Source organism: Typopeltis vanoorti, chromosome 6 (assembly GCF_054136105.1).
Source record: "Typopeltis vanoorti isolate ZY-2024b chromosome 6, IOZ_Tvanoo_1.0, whole genome shotgun sequence".
NCBI lineage: Eukaryota > Metazoa > Arthropoda > Arachnida > Uropygi > Thelyphonidae > Typopeltis > Typopeltis vanoorti.
In genome coordinates, this window is record NC_143554.1 from 117,383,462 (window position 1) to 117,411,312 (window position 27,851).

Below are 27,851 nucleotides of genomic sequence, written 5' to 3' on the forward strand. Positions count from 1 at the left end.
AATTGAAAACGCGACATAATTTGTATTTGTGTCGGCATTCTTTGTTTTTCAAAGTTTTTTTCTTCCATTTATTTATTTTTGTTAGCATCTACACAAAGTATATTAGTTCTTACATAATTTGCCAACTCCAAATTCGATTTGAAAGAGCGAGACATTCCGTGATGTTCTGCAGCGAGTACCCCGGTATTGACTAGTATACAGAAATAGATGAACGTTCGAAATATGTAATGGCCAACGAATCTTCTCATGAAGCTTCTAACTGCATTAGATAGTTCTGAAAAATAAAACACACACATGAGCATATAGTAGGACTAAACATCATTTTTGTTATACCCATAGACAAATCGTAGGGAAATACAGTACTATCAGAAGAACATGCAAAATATCTATTTCGGAAAATCTTTAGCAATTCCATAAAAAATATAAAAATATTAATATTATTCTGAAAAAAAAAGTTCGTTCACGAAGTACCTATAAACTTCTCAGTAAATATAACGTTTTAGGCGAGAAAAAACTACATGTTGCAGAAATGAATAGCTAGTTTACACTCACATCTGCATCCACAAAATAATCCCGCATACTGGCTGGATGGATCATTTATAGCAAATTTAAGAGAAATTAAATTAATCTTTGATCAGTATAAAAATTGTACTATATATAAATAATTATAAGAAATATATTGTCAAAAAAGCATCGAAATCGAAGTTGTAAAGATCAAAATATTATTATTATCACGTGACACCTCCAAGGAGGTCCAAGGACATCGCTGAAGAGCACTCCGCTACACACGTCTAACTGTCTCTCCTACTACTTAATTTTCATACCATCAACGCCGTCTATCGCCTATTACCGTCTACCACCCAACAGTATTTTTGTCTGTAAATTACGTATGTTCTGAAGGCCGATTTGCTTGTATGGGAGATGAAAAACCCGAGTTTACCTAGGGAAAAAACTGCCAAAATATTAATTCTTCAACTCCCCTCTTCTCAGTGCTGTAATTGTACCATAAAGTTGTTCATTGTGATGATGTAATTTAGGTTCATGGTTGAGTTTCGTGTGTTTCAATTGCCTGCTTGTGCAAAACTTAATGTCCCTGTGTTGTTCCTGATTCTCAGACATATTACGACTGGAAAAGACCAGCAAAGCTTTCTTGGCTGACTACGAACGACTCAAGCAGAAATGAAATGCTAGTCATGTAAAAGGACCATTCCTATAGTCCAGAATTTAAAGAACCTTAAATGAGAAAAATGTCCACTATGATTCATCATTATAACAAATATTTTCATGCATTTTTTAGTATATTAGAAGCACAAAGGCCATATTCGCTCAAAATCTTATTGATGGTTTGCGCAGACAATTCTAGTCTACACAATAACTTATCCAGTCATCACTATACCCTACGCTCGATCGCAGCGTGATTTATTGGAGATATGAGCCGCTCTCATGACTTAAAAAAATTCTATAAAAAATAAACTAACACCTTTTGAATTCCTAAATAGAATATGCGAAACTCTTTCAGTCCTAACTTTTTTTTTTTTTTTTTTTTGGAAGTCAATAGGCAGCTAGCCTTCGTCACTTGATAGTCGAGTTCATTTCTGCCGACGATTTATGGAGTTATGTGTAATAGGAAACGAGAGCAGGTAACTGCCGTCATCTCTTGTCCCCCCCACCCTTTTTGATACTTTCGATACTTTTTTTTTTGATAATAGAAACCGGTGTCCATATGGAGGGTTCGTCACTTCAGTGTATATTCATTAGATACAGCCTACCTTTTTCACTTGTATCCTTGCCATCCTCAGCCTCCGAGACCTAATAAGAACAAAACAGTCACATGAGAGAAAATATTTAACTGAACTGTATTAAGAATTCAATCATTGAAAACTATCGAATGCATAAGTTAAATATTGAAAACGAAAATCTCCTATTAAAATCAGAAGTAATAGTGAAAACAATTTATTAATTCACAGTAATATCAGAAATATAAGGTAAATGTCATACAGATGAGAAGTTATTAAGTATTCGATCGATGAATCAATAAAAAAACCTCTCTTTAATTCAATAGTTTTAACAATAGGCCTGCTGTCAAAGGCTAACGTACTTGAGTTTCTGATTGAGATGACTCTGATTCCAGTTGTATTCTTGCAATGGACTCGGGTGATGAAGGACTTTTGTAATATAGGTCTGAATAGACGGAGAGGTCTCTGTCTAGAACAGTAGGCTTAAGGTTCTTCAAATCGAAAGGGAAAAACCACTGTTCACTATACTCTGATAGATGGCAAACGTCCTATAAAACAAGCGAGAAAATGCTAAACAATACGACCTCGAAATAATTGAAAATGCTCATCAATCATTAAATCTACCAATTTGACTAGATATATTTTAAGATTACATTATTTTAATAATGATACTTACCGGCTGGGTTGCTTGGGAAGAGCTTACTCGCACATACGTACTAATGACCACAGCAAGACATATATTTAGCAAATACAAGGACCCAAAAATGATAACAGGAACAAAGAAAATCACCGCACATCCTCCGAACGCGGAGATCGCCTGGAAGATTTTTATATTTCAGAATAATGAAAGTAAATATGTTAAAATATGCTAGCTTTCTTTATGCTTACCATGTTGTTTTTGTTATTTATTTAATTTAATTTAATTTAATTTTTATTTATTTTTATTAATTATTTATTAAATAAAAAAAATAAACGCTAATTTTATTTTTATCATATATTTTATTTTTTTCGCTCACTATTCTAGAGAGACATTTTTATAAATCATTACTAGTTACTATAGCAACAACCGACTGAAATTACCACAGTAGCACTTGTATTCCACCCCCCCCCTCCCCCTATGTATATTTTCTTGCCTGCTTATATAAGGTGGAGAATGAAGTACAGTACAGTACTGTACTGTGTTGTATTCTATGGCATCATCGGTATATTTCTAAGAGATGAGATGTCCTCGAGAAATATTGTACTCTTCAATCATCAAACTTCTCAAATCCGGAGAATATTATTATTATTATTACGTGACACCTCAAGGGAGTCCAAAGACTCATCGAGGGAGGGCACCCACTCTACAACTCTCGTCTCCACCAACTACAACGAACCGCAACTACCAACGCCATCATAATGTACACCGACGCTATCTCCACTAGTATTTTCACAGATAATCACAACCATCCATGCCCACGGCGGGATTCGAACCCGCAACCTTTTGGCTGCGGATACGCTAACCACTCGGCCAACCAGGCCGGCGACTATTCATCATCATCATCACGAACCATGAGTTCACTGCCCGTTGATGTCTGATGCCTGCTTCACTATCTTCTTCCACCTTTCTTTGTCCAGTGCACAGTGTCGCAGTTTTTGTACACCCATCCCACACCAGTCTTTTATATCGTCTATCCATTCTCTGTATGGTCTACCTCTTTTGTTTAAACCATCCAAAATACCAAACATAAATGTCTTTATCTTTCGGTCCTCACTCATTCTACAGATGTGTCCAAATAATTGCAGCTTCCATTTTATAACATTCTGCATTAGATTCTGTTTTGGTTGTATCTTCTGATAGAGCTCTTCATTAGTGATTTTCTGTACCCATCCTATTCTTAAAATCTTCCTGTAATAAGTTCTTTCAAATGCCAAAATTCTTTTTCTTGATACCTGATTTATTACCCATGTTTCAGATCCGTACAGTACACCGCTGAAGATGCATGTTTCCAGTACTCTTAGTTTTGTTTGCAGACTGATCACTTTACTTTTCCAGATGTTATCCATGGCCTTCAGATTTGTTCTTCCCTTTGCAATTCTGATCTTTATTTCTTTTTTACAGTCCAAGTCATATGTCAGTTTACTTCCCGAATATGTGAATTGTTCTACATTTTCTATATCAGTTCCATCCACTTGTATCTTTTGTTTCATGTTCTTCTCACCAAATACCATTGTCTTTGTTTTTTCAAAGTTCATAACAAGTCCAAATCTCTTCCCTTCCTCATTTAACAGTTTGTGTTTTTTGTAGTTCTCTTTCGTCTTCTTCAGTAATAACAATGTCATCTGCAAATCTTAGATTGTTAATTCTCATTCGGTGTACAGATATTCCTTTGGCATCTTCCTTCAATTTGTCCATTGCTCTTTCTAAATGTGCGATGAAAATGCTTGGTGATATTGGGTCTCCCTGTCTAGTACCTCTGCTTGTTTTAAACCATTTCCCCAAATCATCACCTATTCTAGCTGCTGCACCTGCATTCTGATAAACATCTTTTAATATAGTTATTAGTTTTTTTATCAATTCCGTAGGATTCCAGAACTGCGAATGTCACTTTCTGGTCAATACTGTCAAATGCTTTTTGAAAATCAACAAAGCAAGTATATATGCTTTTGTTTTTTCTCCTAGCTTTCTCTGCTATTAACCTCATTGTCAAAATCTGTTGAATTGTAGTTCTATCCTTCCTAAATCCTGCTTGCTCGTCTGCAAGGTATGCTTCCAATTGTGTTCTCAATCTTTCTGTCAATATGATCAATCATCACTTTACCAAGGTAATCAAGGCAATTGTTCTATAATTTTTACATTCTAGCTTATTTCCTTTCTTGTATAATGTTACTAATATTGATTTCATCCACTCCTCTGGCATTTTCCCTTCTTTCCATACCATATTATATAGTTGGAGCATTTCTGTAACCATACTTTCACCACCATATTTAATCATTTCTCCAGTAATGTTATCGTTACTAGGACGCGACTATTGACGACTGAATATTCCCATAACACAACAAAAGAATGTACTGTGCGACAAAAGATGCGAGACCCCCCCCTCGACACTTCTGCGCATGTCAGAAGGCGAATCCATTCCGATATTAGGGTAATCAATGCGTTTCGTGGGATGAGTGTTTATTATTATACGTCGGAAAATTAGCTTTTCTTTTATGAAAATTCTAGTTCTTAAAGTGGTGACTATTTTGCTTGTACAACAGTTCGAAACTTTTACCTATAAAGCACGTAATTTCGCGTGTTTGTAACGAATTCGTACATCGCCATATTCCTTTCTCCCCTTCAACATGAATTGACTCTGCTTGGCACGTTGCCAGCCGAAGGTCTCGGATCTGTGGTCAGACAGTAATAACGAACGTGTCATTTGAATTCCTAAAATCAAAATCAATAAACAAAGAGTGTCAGTAAAACATGCCTCGGAAGAACCACTACTACTATTTCAGCATTTATTTAGGCAAAATAAAATAGAAAAATAGAAAAAAAAATTTTGTTGCCTGACTATTTTTTCTACTTGACGATATAATAGAACACGTCATCATGCAAGTTTGCAAGAAAAGAGCACACGGTTGAATAAAATAGTCAGGCCGTGTATAATTAGGCAAGAATTTGAACTGAAGAAATACACTCGCATGCACACACACACACACATGCACAACCCCCCCCCCCCCAAATGTTAATGTTAGTTTTTTGAAACCAAAGCAATTATATAATCACAAGTAGAATCCTTTTTTTGTTGTTACGTTAATTACGTTTCAGGATCGCATACAAAACTATCTTTATATTACTGCGCATTGAGCATTTCGCCATAATTGTTTTAGAATAATTCCACCGCGCGAAATAGCCGATGACACTCGTTTCTCACCAGTAATCTTCGAATTTGATAAAACAGTTGCGTATGATCAACGATTTAAATTTCAGTTATTTTTTGGTGATACTCTGAACCAATAAGAACTTCTTGCTTAGCATCAACTAAATAATTTTAGTCATAAACGGATGCAGATCTGCCCTTTTTAATTGCTAAGCCAAAATTGAATTTGACAACGAAACAAAGTTACAAGAGAGCGACAGCTCCTTATGTGATAAGTATTTTTTCGGCGCTGATCTCAGATATCTCTTATGAAATATGTGAAAAGTTAGGTTTCTGTATTTTTACTGAAAATCCTTACCTTATCATACAGTTGTTCCCATTGGTCCTGAGTCATAAGACGAAAAGTATTCAGCATTGACGACAACAATCGGTCAAAATTAGTGAAACCATAATCTGGATTGTCGCCAATGTCCTTCAAGCAGGTGTAGTTCGGGGGACATTTACTGAAAAAAAATTACACCTTATTTGTAACTGTAAGGAATTACCTAAAAACAAACGATTATATAGGAAGATGAAAAATATATTCAAGAATACCAATCATCATTCTCCTTTGTTTTTGTTATTCATAATAAAGCATTAAAAAGGGTGACGCAGGGATTGCTGGAAGCAATTACATTTTACTCGATACACAGTCTAATTTAATAAATGTTATGTATATATGATAACACACGTATTATAATAATGGTGACTTCCCCTAACCAGTTTTAAACAGCCGGCTGATTGCGAACATTACATAGACTCCTCATGAAGCCGATAAACGATTGTCCTTGTAGAATTTCGCGGCATGGTAAGTAAGCCAAATACGTGACAAACAAAATACGATTTTGTTTCTCACATCGTTACTGCAGATGAGACCAGTGTGTTGTACACACGTTTCAAATGTTCTATCCAAAAGTGCCATTGACACTATATAAAAAACAGTAATTGTCATATAGGTACAGTGGTGCCATCTGATGGATTTCAATTACACTATTTAATAGTCTTCAATTATTTTTTTTTTTTACCTTGTTTCGCTAAATTATTATTATGTGATACCTCCAGGGAGTCCAAAGACTCATCGAGGGAGAGTGTGCCAACAGCATCGAACGATTGATCTCCTAACTACTAACCGCGCTCAAACTTGCTTAACTTTTTGCGAGCCAATTAGTATGAGGCTCTACCAATCGACCAACCTTTGCTGGCGCATGAGATATACAGTATATAGGTGGAACAGAACAATTTTTTTCCTAATTTCAAAGAAGAAAGGAACACAATTTTACAGCTTTTTTAAGTCTAGCTAGCACTACGATAATTTTTTTTAAAAATAAAATAAAATAAAACGTACTTTGCTCCGGTCCTATTTCCACAGATTTCAGTTTCATTATATACGTTGAGAAGCCAGTTATCTGGATTATTGATGATTTCTTCGTATTTGGAGTCGTCTTCGATTTCCTTGGGGACTAATACACATCTCTGCATGAGGATGCCCATGAACATCTTCGAAAAAAAAAAAGGATATATATATATATATATATATATATATATATATATATATATATATATATATAAATTTCAAAAATATAAACCATTATTCCAGGCGTAGACTTCTGTGACTAATTGGTTCCAAAGACATATTTCGGTGATTACCCACATCAAAAAACCATCAATAGAATCCTTAAAATGCCTCCAACCAACAACACAATAAAACAGGATTACAAAACCCAATATCGCTTATATCAAAAATGTTACAGATAAGCTAGCCAAATTAATGAACAAACACAACGTAAAAGTAGCCTTCCTTCCTATAGAAAAAATCTCAAGATTCCTACATCCACCAAAACCACCTCATCATCCTCATAAAAAACCAAGAGTCTACAAAATCCATTGCTCTTGCGGGATTTGCTACGTAGGACAGACAGGAAGATCTGGAGAAATACGCATGGATGAACATCAAAAAGACGTACAATACAAAAGAGAACAAAAAACGCGTCTTGCTTTCCATACCACTTCCACTGGACACGATGTACTCTGGCAACAAACGATGATGTCATACATAGAAAACAATTGCTACATAAGAAAATTTAAAGAAGCTGCTAATATGCTGAAAAACCCAACCTAATGCAATAAAAATCAAGGTTTAATTCTCCATCAAGTGTGGTCAGCTCTAATAAAAAAATCTACCTCAATCTTAGCTCGGACTGTATGAACGAGAACAAGAACACGTGACATCGTCCAATACTGTTCAACGTCAATCCCGTTTTATATCTGCATTGAGTTTATGAATAGCCAGACGGTTATGATTTGTATTTATTAATTTCTCTTGTTTAAAGTTTAAGTTATACTATTTACCCCCTGAAGATGTAAATCCTACGATTTACGAAACTTGTCGGGAACTATTATTTCAGTATATTGTAGAACTAAATAATAAAAAAATGTGGTGTAATCACCGAAATATGTCTTATAAACCATTATATTATTATATGTTATTAAAAGATACACACAGGTATATAAAATGGATAAAATAATGTATTATCTAAATTAACTGAGCTGTTAATTACCACTTTTCCAATAATGGATGCAAGAAAAATGAACAGGAAAGCCACGATCACCATCGGAATAAATTTTTTTAACGAATTAAGAATTCCGCTAGCAGCTTTCCAAAGAGCTGTCACAGAAGAAAAACATTTCATTGTTATAAAGAATATTCACAACATGAATAAGCAATAAACAGAGAATTCGCTTGAAATCAATTACTTATGTTCTACTATTAAATGACAGCAATGTATTAAATTTAGATCTACTGACAGTGCAATCTCATGATTCATAGTCGTAAAGTTAACTGCAATATTTGAATACAGACCTGGAATAACAGTAATGGTTTTCAGTATTCGCAATACCCTTAGAGAACGAAGGTCGTATAACAGCTGGTGGTTCAAGTCCGGGGCAAGAAAGTAAATTATTATGTGTGCATATCTGAAAGAAACCAAAATGAGCAGTCAACAAGCTACACATATTTAATAAAATAAATAAATAATAAATAATACGAGGTGTGATCAGAAATGGTGAACAGAATTTAAACAGTAAACGCAAGTTACTCTGTGTTATCTCTTTCAAAATAGGATCTGTCTGAATTGTATGTAATGATCCTTCCATTGTTCAATGTTGTATAGGTGCACTCTGGGAATGGACTGCAGCTGCTATATGTATTACGTACAGAAAGGATTAGGTGTTGTTCATTATACATTTATTAAACTCATTAATATTTCGCTGGTTTTCTACCCAGCACCATCAGAACATGTTGGATTCTAATTATGTAGAAAATAGAATAAATGTTGTTTGATTCAGAATCCAACATGATTTTCCGTCATAAGAACTATATTTGTAGATATTATTTAATGTAAATAACATAAATTATAATTGATATTATATAACTACCTTAATTATGTCAAATATTTAATTGCTTAATCAAAGAAATGTGTTAATGGTAAATAGATTCTGTATTAAGTGTTATTAAGCTGTTTTATTTATTGTTTTGTCAATATTCTAAGAATTTATATTTGTGATTTAACTACGCATTTATTGAAATGCGATCATTCTATTTATTCCTTTTGTGAAAGCTTAATGTTATGTAATAACTCAATATAGTTGTATAGCGTAATGTAACATTCGCGAGAATGTTTACGTCTATCGGTTGTCATAGAGACGCGTGAAATAAACAAGCGCGTGTGAAGGGAGCGTGGACAGAAGAAGAAGAGAGAAAATAGATACGCGGTTGTAAGTGAGAAGTCGGAACGGAACTTTGGAACTATAAGGTAGCAAGGAAGTAAACTAAAGAAGTAGATGTAATTAAAAGGTTCTTAGGGAAGAATTGAGTAGATATTTTTTTCATAAGTGAATCTTATAGTTGGCTGAAAGCAAAGTCAGCCGTAGTAATAAAGGAAATTATTGCCGTAATCGGATAATTAGAGAACTGGACATTCAAAGAAGAATTCTGAATAAATCCAGTCAGTCTACAATTACGACTTATTTCTATACTACGAAAAAAGGAATTGTACGGAGTTAAACTAGTTGATGAATGAAAAATAAGAATAATTAATGTACCTTATAGTTTTTATCTGGAGTTTTGAAGCGCGATTAATAAGGCTTAGTTATAACCTTGGAGAATTTTTATAAATGTCTTTCGCAAGTATGATAATTACAAATTGAAAGTGTGCTCACAAAATATTGGAAGTACTGAAGATTATTTCTGGTAAGGACAGTCACATTAGTTTATTTCAGTGTATGAAGATTTAAGTATTAGTTCCGTTGCGCTGTTTGTAACATTAGCTGTAGCTTACCATCGAGGCTGAGAGTTGAACTATAGACATTGAAATGATATCTACCGTGGTTAGTGCCTGTTATGAGTTAATCGTAGAGTGTAGCTGAGAGACACAAGGAAACTGTTTAAACAAGAATTTCTATTGTAATAAGTTGAGTATAGGAACTTTGTGATTCTGAAACTGTGAAATTGTATGTGAAAGTTTGAAAGATTGATTTATTGTGAATGACTTGACCTGATGTACTAGCTTGACTGAGTTATTATATTTAAGTGGAATACATGTATTTTGTTATATAACCATATATTAAATGTTTTGTTTGTTATTTTAAATATTGTGTTTGCCTGAATTTCTTTTTACTGCACCGTTCACAAAAATTCGGATCTAGCGAGAATCCCAGAAGGAAAGAAAATAAATACCATCGGCCTGAATGAGTGAAAAGACTGCTAGCTAATTTTGAATTAATCTTACTAATTCATATAGACTTATCTAAGGATAGAGTGGCGCAGTATAATAGAAATTTCTCTACCCTTAGATCAGTGATTAATTTGCAATTAGTTTTCCTTTATTTTATGAAAGTGACTTTTAGCAAGATGGCGGATTTAGAACATAACATGAAAATAGAACGTCACGACAAACACAATAACTGTGACAGGCAGACAGCACTAAACCAAGTAATTGTAGAAACAATTTAAATTATAACTGACATCCGATGTCCTTATGGCGCCTTCTGTGGGCCAGATAACTACAAAGTTAATACAAAGATAACTACAAAGAGCATAGCCTCTCAGACCTCTAACGACTTCTATGTAATAAAGATATTTTTCTCCATATGATCCTATGTGAAGGAGTATCATTTGTATGGATTGGCAGAAAATACCGTGCTCTGGATGTAATTTTTATGATGTTCAAAGCGTATGTTAATTGATTTACCAGTCTGTCTGATGTAAAATTACGTCATACAGACTGGTGGATCCATTAACATCCTGGGAGTGTCATACATTCCCAGATGTTCAAAATTTTTAGGAGATCAACTACATCCTTTATATATATATATATATATATTTGAATTTGAATATATATATATATATATATATATATATATATATATATTCAAATTAAGTGGATATTGAATCCAACATTATTTCAAAGCCGAATAGAGAAACTACAACAGTTTCATGCCGAATATAGAAACTATAAAAGTTTCGGCGGATCCGAGCATAGGCAAATCTTTCATGACAGGGTAACTCGTAGTAAAGGAGGATTTAAGCTTTGATCACTATCCTTAGTATTTCCCATAATGTAAAACACATCTCCTAGTGGACATGTATGATGTTATACATTATGGGGTCACTACCCAGACCAGTTTCGACCTTTGTTGAGGTCTCGTCAGTGGGAGCCAGACCTAGATGTAAATACTCAGGTTGAAGTGATGCAGAACTTATACTTTACGATACGAGTTACTAAAAAAAGGTGTCACATCACACCTTTTTTCATAGGATATATATGTATATAGGACATATATCCTATATACATATATATAGGACATCGCATATATATATATAGGATGTCCTATATATATGAGATATATGTCCTATATTCACAACATGAATAAGCAATAAACAGAGAATTCGCTTGAAATCAATTACTTATGTTCTACTATTAAATGACAGCAATGTATTAAATTTAGATCTACTGACAATGCAATACAGAAAGGATACAAGCAGCTAGTTGAATGAAAGGTTTGAAAGTGGAATGGAGATCGTATTTAGAACGACCTTGGGCTATTTTTTTTTTCTGATGTAGCCTTAATATGTGGAATGGGAATGGTTTTGCTGTGATCCTGTGTGTAGAAGGGATGAGTGGATGCATGTAATATTTTATATATTTTATATGGGCTGTAGCTATTGGCTAAAAAGGTATTGCGAAGGTCCCTAAGCTCAGTTTCAAGGGCTGTGTCATTTGAACAAATAGCCTTGGTTCGGTGAGTAAGAGTTTTGAGGATGCCATTCTGTTGGAAAGAGCAGACAGGTGGTGTGATTTCTTATGTAAATACCTACCAGTATAGAGAAAGATAATGAGCCATTAGGAAGTCGTGTCACTAGTATATCTAAGAAGGGGAGACTGCTGTTACCTTCTTTTTCTGTAGTGAAGATTATTTTAGGATGTTGGCTACATCAAAAATGTATCTAATGTGTCTGGACCATGAGGCCAAACAGCAAACACATCATCTACATAGCGCAGTCAAACTGCTGGTTTTTGTGTGGCTGTATTGAGAGCTTGGTTTTAAAAATGCTTCCATATAGAAGTTTGCTGTGGGGGGGGGGAGAAAGAGGGGAACCCATAGCAGTCCCATCTAGCTGCCTGTATATTTTTCCTTTCCACAGGAAATAATTTACATGTATGGTGAATCTGAATTTAATTTAATTATGTCCAGGAATAAAATAGTTATGTCAAATGTAACTTGACAAAGTGAAAGATCTCTTTAAAAGATACATTAGTGAAAAGTAAGGTGATTTCAAAACCGTCCATGATGTCAGAATCTGTCAGAGTTAAATTTTCTATTACTGTTTTAAAGTGTAAAGAATTTTTAATAGACGACGAAGAGTTGCCTGTAAGAGAGGAAAGTGATTTGGATAAATTTTTATCTAGTTTGTAGGTAAGACTGCCTATCTACTGCACGAAGAGGGGGGGGGGTGAGGGTTATGGGGTTTGTGAATTTTAGTAACCCTGTATATCCGCTGTGGTTGGACATGATAAGGTTTAAATTTTTTGGTAATTTCTTTGGGCCAGGATGTAAATTTTTTTTAAAAGTAATTGTACACTTTTTGCTTTTGGGATTTTCTAGGATCCCAGTCTATGATCTGATAAGCCCTTTAAGAAACTGATTCATTTTTCTGTTGTAATCTGCTTGGTTCATAATGATAGTGGAATTATCCTTATCGGCTTTAATCACGATAATTTGTTTATTCTTATATAGCTTTCTGAGTGCTGATCTTGGGAGGTTTGGATTCCCTTAGAATAACTAGCCGACTCCAACCGAATGTTGTTAGCCATGGTTGGTGCAAGTTCATAGAAACCACGTTTTATGTTGTTCATAATTTTTAAAAACAGTACTTTTTTTTTGAGTCGCGATGGCGAAATTATGCGTACGACTAAGCGCTTTGATTGCGTCTTCTGAGAGTGTTTGCGACGATAGATTTACGACTACGCGTTCTTGTCAGCTGTTGTCGAGAACAGCTCCGTTATAATTGAATAACCGTGTCCTCTTCAAATCGTTTCTCCATCATAGCTTTTTTCTACCCTAAGATGAAGAGGTTTCAGGAGACCAACTGTGATGGGTAAAGGGAACCACTGGATATTGTACTAGGCTAAAGAATTCTGAAAATTAGGGATCACTGTGGTATGGCGGATTGTCTTATTGATGTGCCAGAAGATCATTTGGGACCGTTTTCAACGAACTGCATCTAGAGAGCTTTGGAGAATACTTCTGCCTCCAGTGTAATTCGTGGTCTGGTGTTGTGTAAGAGAAATTTCTGATGCGTGAGACTCTTCGCATTAAAGAAAAATTATTGACAAATCTTTAAATGTTTCAACTATAGAGTGCATTCTGGAAGAACCATTGAGTCTATTTAAGACATTTTGAGTGATATTTAGATACGTCAATAATCTTTCTTTGATGCGAAGAGTCTCACGCATCAGAAATTTCTCTTGCACAAGACCAGACCATGAATTAGACTGGAGGATGGCATCAGGAGGATGTGGACAAATATCCTACATAATTTCCAGATACTTTTCGTCGTTTCCCTATAAAAAAATTCTGTACTAGATATTTTTGATCAGTCCTTGTTTGTAATTATCACAAAAAATAATTTAATTTGGATCCAAATCGACTTGATGTAGTTACATCGAGATCTTTATGCCATCAGTTATCAAAAGGGAAGCTTACATGGCAGTAAGATTCGAATTTCTTCTATATTCTTTTTGAAATTATCTTTTCAGTGCAGTTGGTAGAGATAACAGTCTTTGATAGGGCAGTCTTGCATAGGATGTAAGGAACATTTGTGTTTTATCAATAGAATTAATACTCACATCAAAGTGGCTTAAATTTTCAAGAATATTATTCCAGAATTAGAGCAATGTATGTCTATTAAATAATTAATCGCATACTTTCCTCAGCAAGGTACTTCCACTTACCCAACGCATGTGAGCACCAAGTTCAGTAAATGCCATGGATTCCGCAAATATGTATATTTTCCAATAAATGCACCTCTGGATACGCAGTTCAAAATGATTTCGCAGGTGTAGAATCCAACATACGCAAATCTAGATTGAAAAAATCCTCTGTTAATCTATGTTTTTTACCCCTCATTTCTTTCAATAATTTCTAATGCGAAAAATGTAGAACAAATAAGAATTTGGTTAAGGAAATCCTAACCTTGAGAGAAAAACCGATTCTCTTACATTTAGGACAACAGTAAAAGAAACATTGCAAAATTGTGAGACAAGCACTCAAAATTCGAAAGATCACATATAACTTACGCTATCGTATTAGTAACTCCTTTTATTACCAGAAGGACAGAATTTATCCAAATGAAAGCTATTATCAGAAGATCAAAATATCTGTGCAATGGTTAAGTTATTCGGAAACTGAACAAAATTGTACTGAATCATATTCTTTATTATCAACGGTTGTTAACCCAGCGAGTCGTATGAGTACGTCGTATGCGAATGGTTTTCTAATACACTAAAATTCAACCCGGATGAGATATTTTGATAAATCATAATGTGTCAGTGTATTTTCTACTTGGTTTATTATTTTAATATTTGTTAAATAGATATTAACGATCCTCCGTAGCTCAGTCGGAAAAAACGATACAAAAACAAGATACAAAAAAAAAAAAAAAAAAAAAAAATTTAATACACAACACAGCAAGTTTGCTTGGTTGAATTATAGAGGACAGCTGTTCTCTTCGCTTCTCTCTCTCTCTCTAACCGATATGTAATAATTATGATAATCATAATAATACTCAGTAATACTTACAGGTGCTTAAGCCCATATGACATGCAGTGTATTCTTGGTTTCTGTAATCATAATTTTTAGGATAAAGTTATTAAGTATATATTTCTGTATGCATATTAGGGCAAGTAATAAGCCTTTCCCATCCAAACAACCCCACCTTCCTGTGATATATAGCCTATTTCCACAAACCGGAAATAGGCTATATATCACAGGCGTAATATAAAGGCTATATATCACGCTTTAAACATATCTTCCACAGTTGGAGGAAATAGATGGCAAATACCCATACACGGTACTAACGTACTATAGGTTGATTAACCAACCTTTCGTGTATGGGCTCAACATGAAAAAAAAAAAAAAATTTCATCACCTGGTGGAACATTATTGTCCTATTGATTGGAAGCGTGAGGTAGCTATGGCCATGTTTCTTCTTTAGAGTGGGATCTTCAGTTTCTGTTCCCCCCCCCCCACCTACATGCAGTGCAGATGGTGGCCTTCATGGGCACGCTGTCTAAGTCTATATCGTAATTATTCAAGGAGGAAGCCAGCGCCTCCATGCAGAGATAGCAGTAAAGCGGTTTCCTCAGGCAGGCTATTAGATAGTGTACACTGAACCAAACCTGTGGTTAACACTTTGGGAGGCTTCGCGACCAGCTGGCGAATAATCTTTCTGCTCACTCGATCACGTTGTACCTGGATGGAGTCCGAGTATAGCAACTTGCAGGAGATACAGTCGAGGCCACGTTTGGTTTAGGATATTGGAACTTCCTTTGTGGTGAGTCGTGTCCACTAGTCCTTCATCCATTACTGTATAAGTTTTCCCAATACTTCACTAACAAGAATGCATAAAAAATTACAGTGTGACTGCAGTTAAGAAACTCTCCCACGCACCATCACTACAGAAATCCAAATCTTATCTGTTATTCATCACTGAACCTCAACTGGCATCCTCTATGCCAGTTGCTCTAGACTTTTGCCTAAACCTTCCACCGTACTTCATGCATTATGCCTTTCGCAAGAAGACGGAGAACATGCGCATTAGTCAAGTATGATATCCCATTCTAAAGGTTATCTGACTGGAATCTATTTTACATGAGTTGTTTTAGCTCAAAATTTCCTTGCCTCATTTGCTGCCTTTACTGTTATCTCTCCTAATTCTTATAAACTATACAGACATTTTTGATTGTCTATCTATCTCCGAAAGTTGATTACATTCATTCTTCAAGCTAACAATGAGATACGCTTCCTTGGAGATTTCAACCTCCATAATTCTAATTGATTCTCCTTTTGAATTTCAGCAATCCTCATCATTCTCACAACATCCATTCCCTGGACATTTCCTTAACCAGTTTTCCAAATTACACACTGAACTTAGCTCTCATCATAACCTTGTCCATTTTTCTTTCTCCATTGATCATCCTTCTTTACAATTAATCTCAGGTACTAGAATGATACCGATTAGGATGACTTTCGCGGTTTCTCTGCTCCATTTCCACGGTGTGATTATTTTTTCCGCTTTCGTGATTTAAGCAGTTACTCTGATCTAATAACTGAAATTATTCTTGCTTTGATGAATGTTTGTATTCTCGATTCCACTCAAAATCCACGACGCTTATCCATGCTTGGTTTTCCAACAAATGTGCCAAAGTAGTCTAAGCTAAAAAATGCTATGCACACCCAATGGCTAAAGTTAAAACCTCTAGCCTCTAAGAATACGCTACATCCAGTGAAAACTGTAAAAAAAGCATCATCAAAGTTATAGCAAACGTTAAAAGGGCTAGATGCACAAAGCTTGACTCCTTCTCAAATGGCAACATGTCTTTTGGTCCCACGCCAAGGCAAACTGTTAGGGCAAACGTCTGCTCTACTTGTTTTCACCCCTTTCTTATTCTGATGGAAAAGTGGTAATATCTCCTAAAGATACAAGGGGTCTTTTGGCATCGGTTACTTCTCGTGTTCAGATGACTAGAGCCAAGCTACTCCTACTATTCCACAAACCACCCACAGTATGCCCTTGACCTTTCATCAGAAGGATCAGGAAAAATACTCCAATAACCTTGATACCAATAAATCCTATGGATCAGATAATATCTCTCTAGTTGTATTAAGAGCTTGTACTTCAGAACTAATGCCCATCCTGTATCGCCGTCACAAGCTGTCCTACTCATCTGGTATTTATTCAGCCTGTTAGTTAAAAGAGAGATAAAAGTTAGACACTAAACTTTCATCCCATTGCTCACCTTAATACTCCCAAAAGGTAATAGAAAAGATCGTCAATAGTCAGTGTCTTCACTACCGTTCTTAATCCTTTCCTCTTTCACCATTACGGTGTCGAGGTGAGTATTCTTAATCACAACCGTAACCCGAGGATAAGGTGGTCATCCCTATGCCTCCTGTAATGAGTGTGTTCACAGGGATGGTTTGCCTTTTCTGGGGGGGAGGAGAAACATCGGACTTTCCGGGTGCAACTTCCCCCTACCCCGTATGAGACCGGCTAACTCACCTTTCGTCGAAAGAGATCAGATAAAGGTTTCTTACGACACTGACGGGAATCGAAGCCCTTTGGTATTTCCGAGGGCTTCGTCTATACCGACTGAGCTACGGAGGCTCTTCTTCACTACCTACAGACCATTAATTAGTGATCAATATGGATTCCGCCATTATCGTTCGACAGCATATTCCTCACTAACCTTACCTATGTTTGGACGCAGGCCACGGAAATATGAAGAATCCCATGTGGATATTTTCAAGGAATTTGAACAAGTCCGACATTACGGTCCTTTTTTCCCAAGCCGTCTCTTATGATAGCCATTGTATTTTTTTTATTATTTGATTGCTAGCTTCCTTCCCTGCAGAAGTTTACACAGTAAACGTCTGCGGGGAAGGTATCATGGTGTGTGGTTTTCTCTCATCTGATTTTTCCATCAGTGTTGCAGTACACTAAGGCTCTGTCATCTCACCTACACTCTTTCTCTTAGAATATCAATGATCTTCTCCTATTAACGTCCATTACAGCGTTGGTAAACTTCAAACTTCAAGACCTTCTAGGGCCAATACTTAAATACCGATCTTTTAGCCATTCTCAAGTGGAGGCGAAGATAATTTAGTAAATTTTACGACACCAAAATACAGTGCTAATGGCACTACACTCCATTCCTCCTTTTCATTTGACAAACCTTGTGGTGCTGAAGTAGACTTTAATCTGTCTGATCTCTCGCAAGAAAGAGCTTGCATTCTTACCCCCCTTATCTTCAATAATACTGAGATATCAAACATGACAGATTTCCCTTCTTGCACTGACCTACACCTCAGATTCTTCCTGACACAAACACATTTCAACTATAGTTTCTGTAGCAGCTGAAAAAACACTAGGTATACTCTTTCGCACAAGAAACTACTTCACACCTGCTAAGTCTATATAAATCCAAAATCTGCCCAACCATGAAATATTGCTTCCGTTTTTGGGATGGTGCACCGAAATCCTCTCTAAGATTGCTCGATTTTATCCAGAAGAGGACATCCGGCTAATTAATGATCCCCCCTCCCCTCTCACATACCAACTTCAATCCCTCTTTCACAGACGTTCACTTTCTGCCTTGTGCTTCTTCTACAGATACTTTCATAGACGGTGATCTGCTGAATTGGCTGCTATCATCCCTCGACTTGCCTTCAAAATCATTAGAACAAGAGCCACTGCTGACTAACACCCTTTTACAGTCCGTCGTGAAACTCACCGAATCAACTTCACTGCCTCCTCTTTCATTCTATCTATTTCTGTTCTTTGGAACAGTTTCGCCACTCTCCCTTCCCCAAAGAATACAACCTTCAGTTGTTCAAAAAAAAAAAAAAAGATCTGCCTATGAAAGGACGTAAACCTGTAGTACATGAGTACCAAGTGTAGGCTAAGGATTTTTTAATATTTTTATTAGTGTCTATATAATCTGGAAATCCTGGACGATGGTAGCCTCCAATCAAAAACAGTCACAAACATTCACGCCAAGGGCAAATCCGCAGCCTGTGCTTGCGGCGTAATCTTATATGGGCGTAAATTCACGACTTCATAGATGCACTCATAAAATAATGTAGTGATGTCTGCCATGATTTTAGTTTCTAATTATTGGTATTCGTCTGGGCCTGTTCATGTATTTGTTGTTGTTACTTTAGCTGATGTAAAATTGAGTGCCTGCTCAGATAAATGGATACATTTAAAAAAAAAAATATTAAGATAAAAAACGAGAGCAGAACCAAAGTGAACATGCGAAACAAAAATGCTGGGTTTTTCTTTCTACAGCTTGGATTTCTTTCCTACTGTAGTCAGTCAAACTGCTTGAAGAACACAAACAGTTGGCAGACACTATTCTAAAAAAAATTAAAAAAAAAATCAACTAACGCCTTTTTATTCCTGTATATAGGGAGTAGGCGAGGCCGTTTTAGATCTAACTTTTGGAGACTGAGTGGGCAGTTCAATCTCCACTAGCCAATCAGAGATAGCTGGCCCAAGGCTATCACTAATTAAACGGCACGCAGTGAAGAGAGAGAGACTGACAAAAAATTGTCAGTCCATGGTAGGAGGGAGTAGAAGGAGGAGGAGTGGTGGGCATACAGTGTGAATGACTAAAGAGAAATAACATAACATGTATTGTCGAGAAAGAATGGAAGCCTCTGGCACCTCTGTGGAGGTTCTGGATTAATAACCACAATCTTAATTTCCATACTTTTATAAAAAGTTTGTAACTAAATAAATAATAATAAAATACAATTATATGTACACACAGTACCATAATAAACGTATCTAGTTAAAAGTTAATAGATTTTTGCTCATTTTTAATAAGTATTTTAACAGAAAGAGAGAGAGAGAGATGAAGAATAAGAAAAAGAAGAAGAAGAAGTAAAATGGAATTATAATTTTATCAAAAGGATACATGCTGACTGTAATTTGCATGGCCCATAATCTCAGACGGTTCCACGGTGAAAATAGGAAGCAGGACTTGTGAATGTTAAACCTATAAACATATGTCTTTCCGAATCTTCTGGACAGCATACAAAACGTCTGCAATAAAGATGGTGATACTCTAATGGAATATCTCATTTCTAACTTCAACAGGAGAAAAACATGATATAATAGTATTCGATGTTATAAAGGAAGGAAAAATCGCAGAATATAAGAGTATATCATACAATTACGTTCTTAGAACACCGATCTCAAGACATAGTGTTTACCTATCGATCGACTAATCTTCCTTAAATCACTTTTTTTTTTTTTCCTATAATGCTTTGATGACCCTATCCCGTTCCAAATGTTTTTGACTAGGAGATTTTTGTGTTATTTTTCTCTAATATCAGCCCTCAATGAACGCTGGATCCGAATAGATCCTAACTATTCACATCATGATTAGTAATGTTTTGACGAGGTCAACGACTTTGCAATGGGACATGTGGAAAATAGAAATAAAACTGTAAAAAAAAATTATAGTGTAGAAAATTATATTGGATAGTTTAAGAACTACCAAAAACCAAAATTGAAAAAAATTAAGGAATAATTTTTTAAAATGGAAATTTTAAGTAGTGAAGGTATGAAAAGAATAAAACATTCCGTTTAATACAACTCAGTTTAAATTAAAAACACTATATATATATATATATATATGGACTATAAATTAGTCTTTACGACTAGTCGCAAAATAGTGGCTACCCTTCTGAAAAAACCCAACCAAATTCGAACACGCAAAGAAATACCGTATTCTCTATGATTGCGCCTGAAAGAGCACTTTCCGGACTGTAATATCCCTATACCCGACTCCCTAAGCAATAGTAACAAAAATAAAAAATAATAGAAATTAAAAAAAAAAAAAATATATATATATATATATTATCAGGAAAACAGAAATCGCAATCCACGCGTTCGGAATAAACCAAATCTCTCAAACTGAGAAAGCCACTATCTTGGCTTTCTCAGTTTGAGAAATAACAAAATTAAATTACGGACTACTGAAATAAGAGAGCCAAAAGGCTTCACTTCGGCGATGCACAATTATTCAAATTAAGTGGATATTTGAATAATTCTGCATCGCCGAAGTGAAGCCTTCTGGCTCTCTTATTTCAGTAATTCTTGGTGCCTTTTGTTATGTGACCTTTTTTTTGGCAAGTCGTATGATAAAGTATATATATATATAACTCTGCATCACTACAGCCTGAGTATTTACATTTACATCTGGATCTGGCTCCCACTGATGAGACCTCAACAAAGGTCGAAACCGGTGTGGGTAGTGACCCCCCCCATAACGTATAACATCATACATGTCCGCTAGGAGATGTGTTTTACATTACTGGAAATACTAAAGATAGTGACCAGAGCTTATTCCACCTTTACTACGAGTTTCCCCTGTCATGAAAGGTTTGCTTACGCTTGGATCCGCCAAAACTTCTATAGTTTCTATATTCGGCTTTGAAATAATGTTGGATTCCATATCCACTTAATTTGAATAAATAAGTTACGGATTTTCAGAAACTATAAGAAGTGATAATAAGTTTGTGGTTTCGGAGGATTAGAAGCTCCACAATATTAAAATTACCTCCAAGTTTCAGCCAATAAAAATGACTAGCGATTCGATGACTAGCATTCAAGTAAACTCCGCCACCTTTTTCACTTTTAATTTTTCATGTTTTTCACTCAGGAGTACGCTCTTCGTAATTCTAAAGATGACGCCACTTCCAAACTGCTTACACATCATAATTACGAATTATTCTATTCATTCACCATTTTCTGGAATTTTATATTATTTCTACACATTATTCACCCTTTTCTGGTGTTTTTAATTATTTCTCCATGTATGTTTAACCTCAATACCTTATTATTATTATCATACGGGCATCTCTGTGGAGGCAGAAGACTCATCGTAGGAAACCCAAACTAACCACACAATATCTATCATACTCATTTACATACGAAGCACTCACAACTGAGTCAGACAACCGATTGAATTCATTCACCACTCTCCAAGGCGAAAAATATCGTCCTGACACCCTTGTTAACCACATTCTTACTTAATTTCGATGACCTCTTGTTCTTCCACCATTATCCCACTGCCGAAATATTTCCTTGCATCAATCTTATAAAAACCTTTTAGTAACTTCAATGTTTCTATCATATCCCCTCTTCTGTGCCTATCAACTAACCTCTGTAATCCACAAACTCTCAATCTATCAATGTAAGGGAACATTTCTTACACCACTCACCAACGTAGGTCACTCACCTCTGAATCTTTTCTACTCCTTTTACCACTATATATCTATTTTTGTTTTGCATTTTATCGTTTTTAATTAATTTCTAGCATATTAAAGTATGGTCCTTCAGTTCCATTCTTATGTGTTTAAAAAAATAATTTCTCCAACTTGTCCCGGTTAAATTATCAGGTTTATGCAGAGCCATCTCAACGAGCCTTTTAGCCCAGGGTGCTCAACAAGTTTGAGCACCTGGTTTATGAAGATAGAAGCATAGAGTACTGCATTTCCATCCTAAATATAATTTTAAGGTATGTTTTTCAAAATGCATTAACTATTGTGGATTTAATGTAACTGAATGGAAATGTCATAATAGTTTTAACCACTAAATCGTAGCTGACTCATCAAAAACTATACACGAAAAGTGTTCTCAAATGCACAAGTTCCCATTATTACGCTTAAAACAACATCCGTTTTCAGGTATTAGTTTGAAATAGAGACTTAATAAATGCCAAAGCAACTGACAAAAAAAATCCTTGATAAAAGTTATTTTTAAAGGTGCATTTTAAAAGCGATCTATAAGCGGCAAAGTAAAATTAAGTGATCTTTTATTTATTTATTTTTATTTTTTTCCGTGGAGCAGCTATAAGCGGTCGGTATCAATTGTAGATTCCCTATGGTTGGACAAACTTGAGTTAGAATTTCTATGACTCTAAGAACTTATATAAAAGCTTTTCAGTTAAAGATAGATTATGCAGTGTAATCAGAGGTGTTTTTCCTGTCAAAAAATCAGGTTTTTCATCCATCGAAACAGTAAAATTGATGGACTCACGCAATTAATAGACAGTACACTGGCTTTACGGTCTTACTTGCTTAGGCCATAATTCTAAACAACAGCATATCTTTTTCATAGTGACATTTTCTTCTGATATCCTATAAGTACGAAGTGAGCACGAGTTTTTCTTTCTTTTTATCACTACGTCGTTTTCTTGACTTCAATGGATTCACCTGAATCCATATTCGTAATTATTGTCATTAAAATAGCAATTTCTTCAAGACAATTGATATGTATAGTTAATTTCATCGGTTGCTATACTAATTAGCAAAATATTCTCCCAATGCTTTCATGACCATCAACAATTTTCATATTTAAATATTTGTTCTTTTAATTTTCGAAATGAATGTATTCCCCATCCTTTCAATCGTACTTCTGTTTCATTGTATCCGGGATGCACACAAATGGCCACTCTCATATACCATGGACGACATCGAAATTACAACTTTCAAAACTACCTGTAATGCAAATATATGGAAATAATATACGCAAACAAACTATTAAGTCCGTCCTCCATCACTTAGCATCTCCGTAGCACAGTTGTAAGGACCACACGATGTGCATCTGTTGCTGGTAAAAAATATTCGAAATGAATAGGAAGGCATCTGCCTAGTGAATTTGGAAATGGAGCCCAAACTGAGGACTACTCATTACTCCATAACCCCCAAACTGAGGACTGCTCATTACACGCACGCGCACACACGCACGCGCGCACGCACGCACGCACACACACACACACACACACACACACACACACACACACACACACACACACACACACACACACACACACACACACACACACACACACACACACACACACACACACACACACACACACACACACACACACACACACACACAGGAATAACAACCGACTAGTCAACATACTCATATATCACCTCCCACTTTACTTTATTCACGATTCTTTCAATGGAAACAAACTTTGTAACTTACCATGTTTTGTAGACTGGGATCCACCTCTTCTAGTGGAACTCCGTAAAACTTTCTTCCTGCAAAAGATCTCCGGAAAACTTTTCTTTCGGTCTTCTTTCTTTGAAAAATAAAACTACTTTTTGTAGTGATCATAAAAGGACTTTTATTTCATGTTACATATAAATAATACATTATTTTCGAATGTACTAGTATACAAAGAGAAATAGGAGCTATGCAAATTAAACTACCGACGCGGTTTTCACATCTTAAATAACAGGGGCAATTCTGGTAACTATTCTTCAATAAGATTTCAACATGCAACCTTAGAAGTTTTGTGTGCGCCACAAACTCCTAGCAGTAGCTAGTTCGTTCACAGCATACAGTTTGTTTGGGCTTGAACAACAAGTAATGTATGAGACCAAACCCTATAAAACAGTCCAAAATACGGTAAAGCTCCATCTACTTAACTTCACCATAGGTACAAGTCAGTTTTCTCTAAACGTTCTGTAGGCATATGCTGCATCTCACAGATGTGCAGCACAACTTATTGTTCCATACCATATTCTCTGTACTGCTTTTGGGTCATAGCATTCACTGCATTGTACAATGACGCATTCCAATTCAATAAATAGATAAAAAAAACAAACCGAAATATGTTTTCTTTTAAAGCACACGCACAGAGAGATATATATCTATCGATACAAATGGAAGAAATATTTATATGTTTAAACATTAAAAAAAAAAAAAAGCAAATGAAAAGTACGTTTTGTTTACCTGCTCGTGTTCCTTTCTCTCTAGTTCCATCTCTGCTCTTGTCAGCTTCGTCTCAAGTTCTTTCACTTTCTTCCTGAGTTCTCTATTTTCTGTCCGATATTCTTCTATCGTGCTAGAAAGACAGGACGAGAAAGAGAGCTAAATTCATATACATTGCTATATAGTTTTTTATTCTATTAAAAATGATGTATTAAGGTTTATGAGGCAGTCTATGAGTTTAGTTGTTAACGTTGTTGCTGTAGGAGGTCAAATTATATTCTTTCATTAAATAATGGGAAAGAAGCTCTGTGTTGAAAAAATTACTTTTAGAGACGAGCCACTTCGTAAACCTAAAGACAATGAACTTTACATGTTACCGTTGTTATATGTAACGAACATTTATTTCGTTTTTTATCTGTTAAAATTAAAACATTGAATAAAATGTATTACATTTTATTCACTATACATGCTGACTGGAGACCTGAAGTGGCCTGAAAAAAATTCCACGTTTGACCTATAGCAAAGTTTCAGGTTATCTAATGCTTAGCCCATCCACTGCAGTAATGTACCCAGTGCCGTAACTAGGCGGGTGCAACGGGTGCATAGGGACCGAGCCCTGGACGAAGGGAGTCCTGAATGGGGTATCAAAAAATAATCAATATAATATTTTCATTTTCAAATTTTCAATCTTGCCGCCGTGGGGGATGATTCCGTAATGTTTTTGGTTAAAGTTAAAAATTAACTGACCAATAAGAAACAACTATTAAATAGGAACTGTATAAGTAGCGAATTTTTTATTTTATTTTATTTTATTGGTGCAGTAAAATTTTAACTTTAATCTAAAACATTGCAGAATCGACCCGGCGGTTTGCTGTCTGAGTTAGGCAGACAAAAGTTGTATAATAATTTGTGTAATAGTTTGAAAAGTTGTGAAAATTCAAAGCTTTAAGTTTGAAGTATTGTTGTGTCCCATTCTTCTTATTCTATTCTATTAACTTTCTTATACTTTATATCCTACCGGCTGCGCCATTTATGTCGTGACCTATTCTTATTCTATTCTATTAACTTTCTTATACTTTATATCCTACCGGCTGCGCCATTTATGTTGTGTCCCATTTTACGATTTTTATTCTATTTAGTAATTTCCATCTATGTTCTTCTATTATCTACTCTTGAGATATCACCAAAACTTATACTAATATCTAAGTTATTTCTCCCCTTAGTACCCCTAATATTTGTATTTGTACTGCGCCTTTTGGGATATTTAGTTTGAGATATTATATACAAAAACAAGGAGAAATAACTCAAATATGTCTGAAAGTGTAACTATGTTGCAGTCGTGACACTTTATCTCGTTTCTTAACATTAATTTCCCGCGTGATTAGGTTCGTATTTTTCAAGTGGTGCATTGGACAGCAATTTCAGACAACTCTTTTATCATTGAACAAAGGTTTATTAAATTCCTTAACATGGTACAATTCAATTATTTTGTGATTACTCAATTTAATGCTAAACTAAATACTTACAAACTAACATCAGCTTATTACAAATAATCAGGCTATGATGAGTATTACGATCATGCCGCCATAACAATTCAACACATAAATTCACTTGACATGGACAAATAAGATTAATTCACACTATTCAACTATTCAAACTTAAGTAGATTAACTAAACCATTTACTGCACTAACACACAACTATGACATTTTAACTTTCCAATACATTATAATAGACATGCAAAATTCTCAGGACACTTAATTATTCACATAACATTAACACTAGCCAGCTTACTTTTAATATATTCTCTCAGATACTAAAGTCCTAGTATAAATTTTCCTTGGTCACTTTAACAGTTTCGTATTAGAATAATGATACTTATCACAGACACATTTTTAGTTAACATTAGAGATATTTTACAGTACCTTTCTTTCTTGGGATTTTCATATGGATCTTTACCTTCTTCTGATTGAATTATCTTGATATAACCTCACCGATAATCTGCTTCTGCTACGTTCTTTTTGGAATTGAACTAGGCTTACGCTGGCTTAACTTTTCGTAACTTCGAACACACTTTGGATCATCTATATATCGGCTGTGCAACTCGCCACGTGGACATCTATTTCTTTACAGCTCTCCGTTTTTCGTAGTTGTTACTGAAGTTGGAACACAAAGGATCTGCTTTCTTTTCCTCGACTTTATGGCATTCTTTGCTTCTCACATAGGAAATACGGAACCGAGATTCCACTCACTTTTGTTTCCGTATTGTGGTATCGAAGATATAACTCCAATCTCGCCACTCAGGAAATCATAGTGAAATCCCTACGAAAGAGCTCGCGAAGGACTCTCCTGGAACAGAATCAAAACCAAAACCAAGAAAAGCCTCGTGGGGGGGGGTTTCCAACCCTTTTATACCTGTTCTCCTAACGGCACTTTTTCTAACTTCTTTTCTCCTCCCCCTACTTGTTTTTATTTCACCGACCAATTAGGGTGGCGTTCTTCTGCCAAACGTCCTTTGATCGGCGAGCTCGTACGATGTCTCAATCCGGGAATCGGCCCTGTGCGATAGTCTGTTGTTTTCCTTTGCTAGCCTCTAATTTAATCCCCTTTCCCAAAATTTTCTATGAATTTACTTAATAATTTAATCTCTAGCCTCTCACATACCATCTCTTATGACTAATCCTTTTCTGTCTTATTTATTTAACTTTTCTCATTTAAATCATATCACAATATTAATATATTCTTTCTTTTGTTAGTTAGTTTAACAAAAACCTTTATTTTTTTTATATATTTTATTGGATGCAAGAATCTTTCTTTTTCTTTTTATTAATTCAACTATTATCTTTTATGCAGGGTTTTTAATTTTTTTTATTCATTCTTCATGTTACACCATGAAGCTGAGAATTCTATATTCTCAAGATATCAGGTGTAACAGTATCGAAACTTATTCAAAACATCATAACCGCAACTCCGAGTGATATCTTACAGGCTCTTCATGATTTTGGATTAATTGAGCCATATCCAAATATCAGTATTGCTCTCCAAATATTTCTCACTCTTCCCGTTTCCACTGCTTGGTGTGAGAAGAGTTTTAGCAAGTTAAAATTAATAAAAAAAAACTATCTAAGATTTACTATCGGACAAGAGA

At 35.3% G+C, this 27,851-nt stretch overlaps 1 protein-coding gene across 1 annotated transcript in view; it reads right to left on the minus strand.

Moving 5' to 3' along the window:
• The window catches only part of LOC150105854 (sodium channel protein 1 brain-like), a 64,102-nt gene that overhangs the window by 34,482 nt on the left and 1,769 nt on the right, over window positions 1-27,851 (minus strand). The window contains exons 2-14 of the mRNA XM_090393626.1: window positions 24,726-24,837; window positions 23,973-24,069; window positions 19,882-20,009; window positions 14,479-14,559; window positions 14,134-14,262; window positions 8,481-8,593; window positions 8,179-8,285; window positions 6,966-7,117; window positions 5,940-6,084; window positions 2,413-2,553; window positions 2,099-2,284; window positions 1,770-1,809; window positions 114-274 (exon numbers count right to left, since the gene is read on the minus strand). Coding sequence (XP_090249752.1) covers window positions 114-274; window positions 1,770-1,809; window positions 2,099-2,284; window positions 2,413-2,553; window positions 5,940-6,084; window positions 6,966-7,117; window positions 8,179-8,285; window positions 8,481-8,593; window positions 14,134-14,262; window positions 14,479-14,559; window positions 19,882-20,009; window positions 23,973-23,975 — 1,386 coding nt within the window. The 5' untranslated portion in view covers window positions 23,976-24,069; window positions 24,726-24,837. The remainder of the gene's footprint in view (window positions 1-113; window positions 275-1,769; window positions 1,810-2,098; window positions 2,285-2,412; window positions 2,554-5,939; window positions 6,085-6,965; window positions 7,118-8,178; window positions 8,286-8,480; window positions 8,594-14,133; window positions 14,263-14,478; window positions 14,560-19,881; window positions 20,010-23,972; window positions 24,070-24,725; window positions 24,838-27,851) is intronic.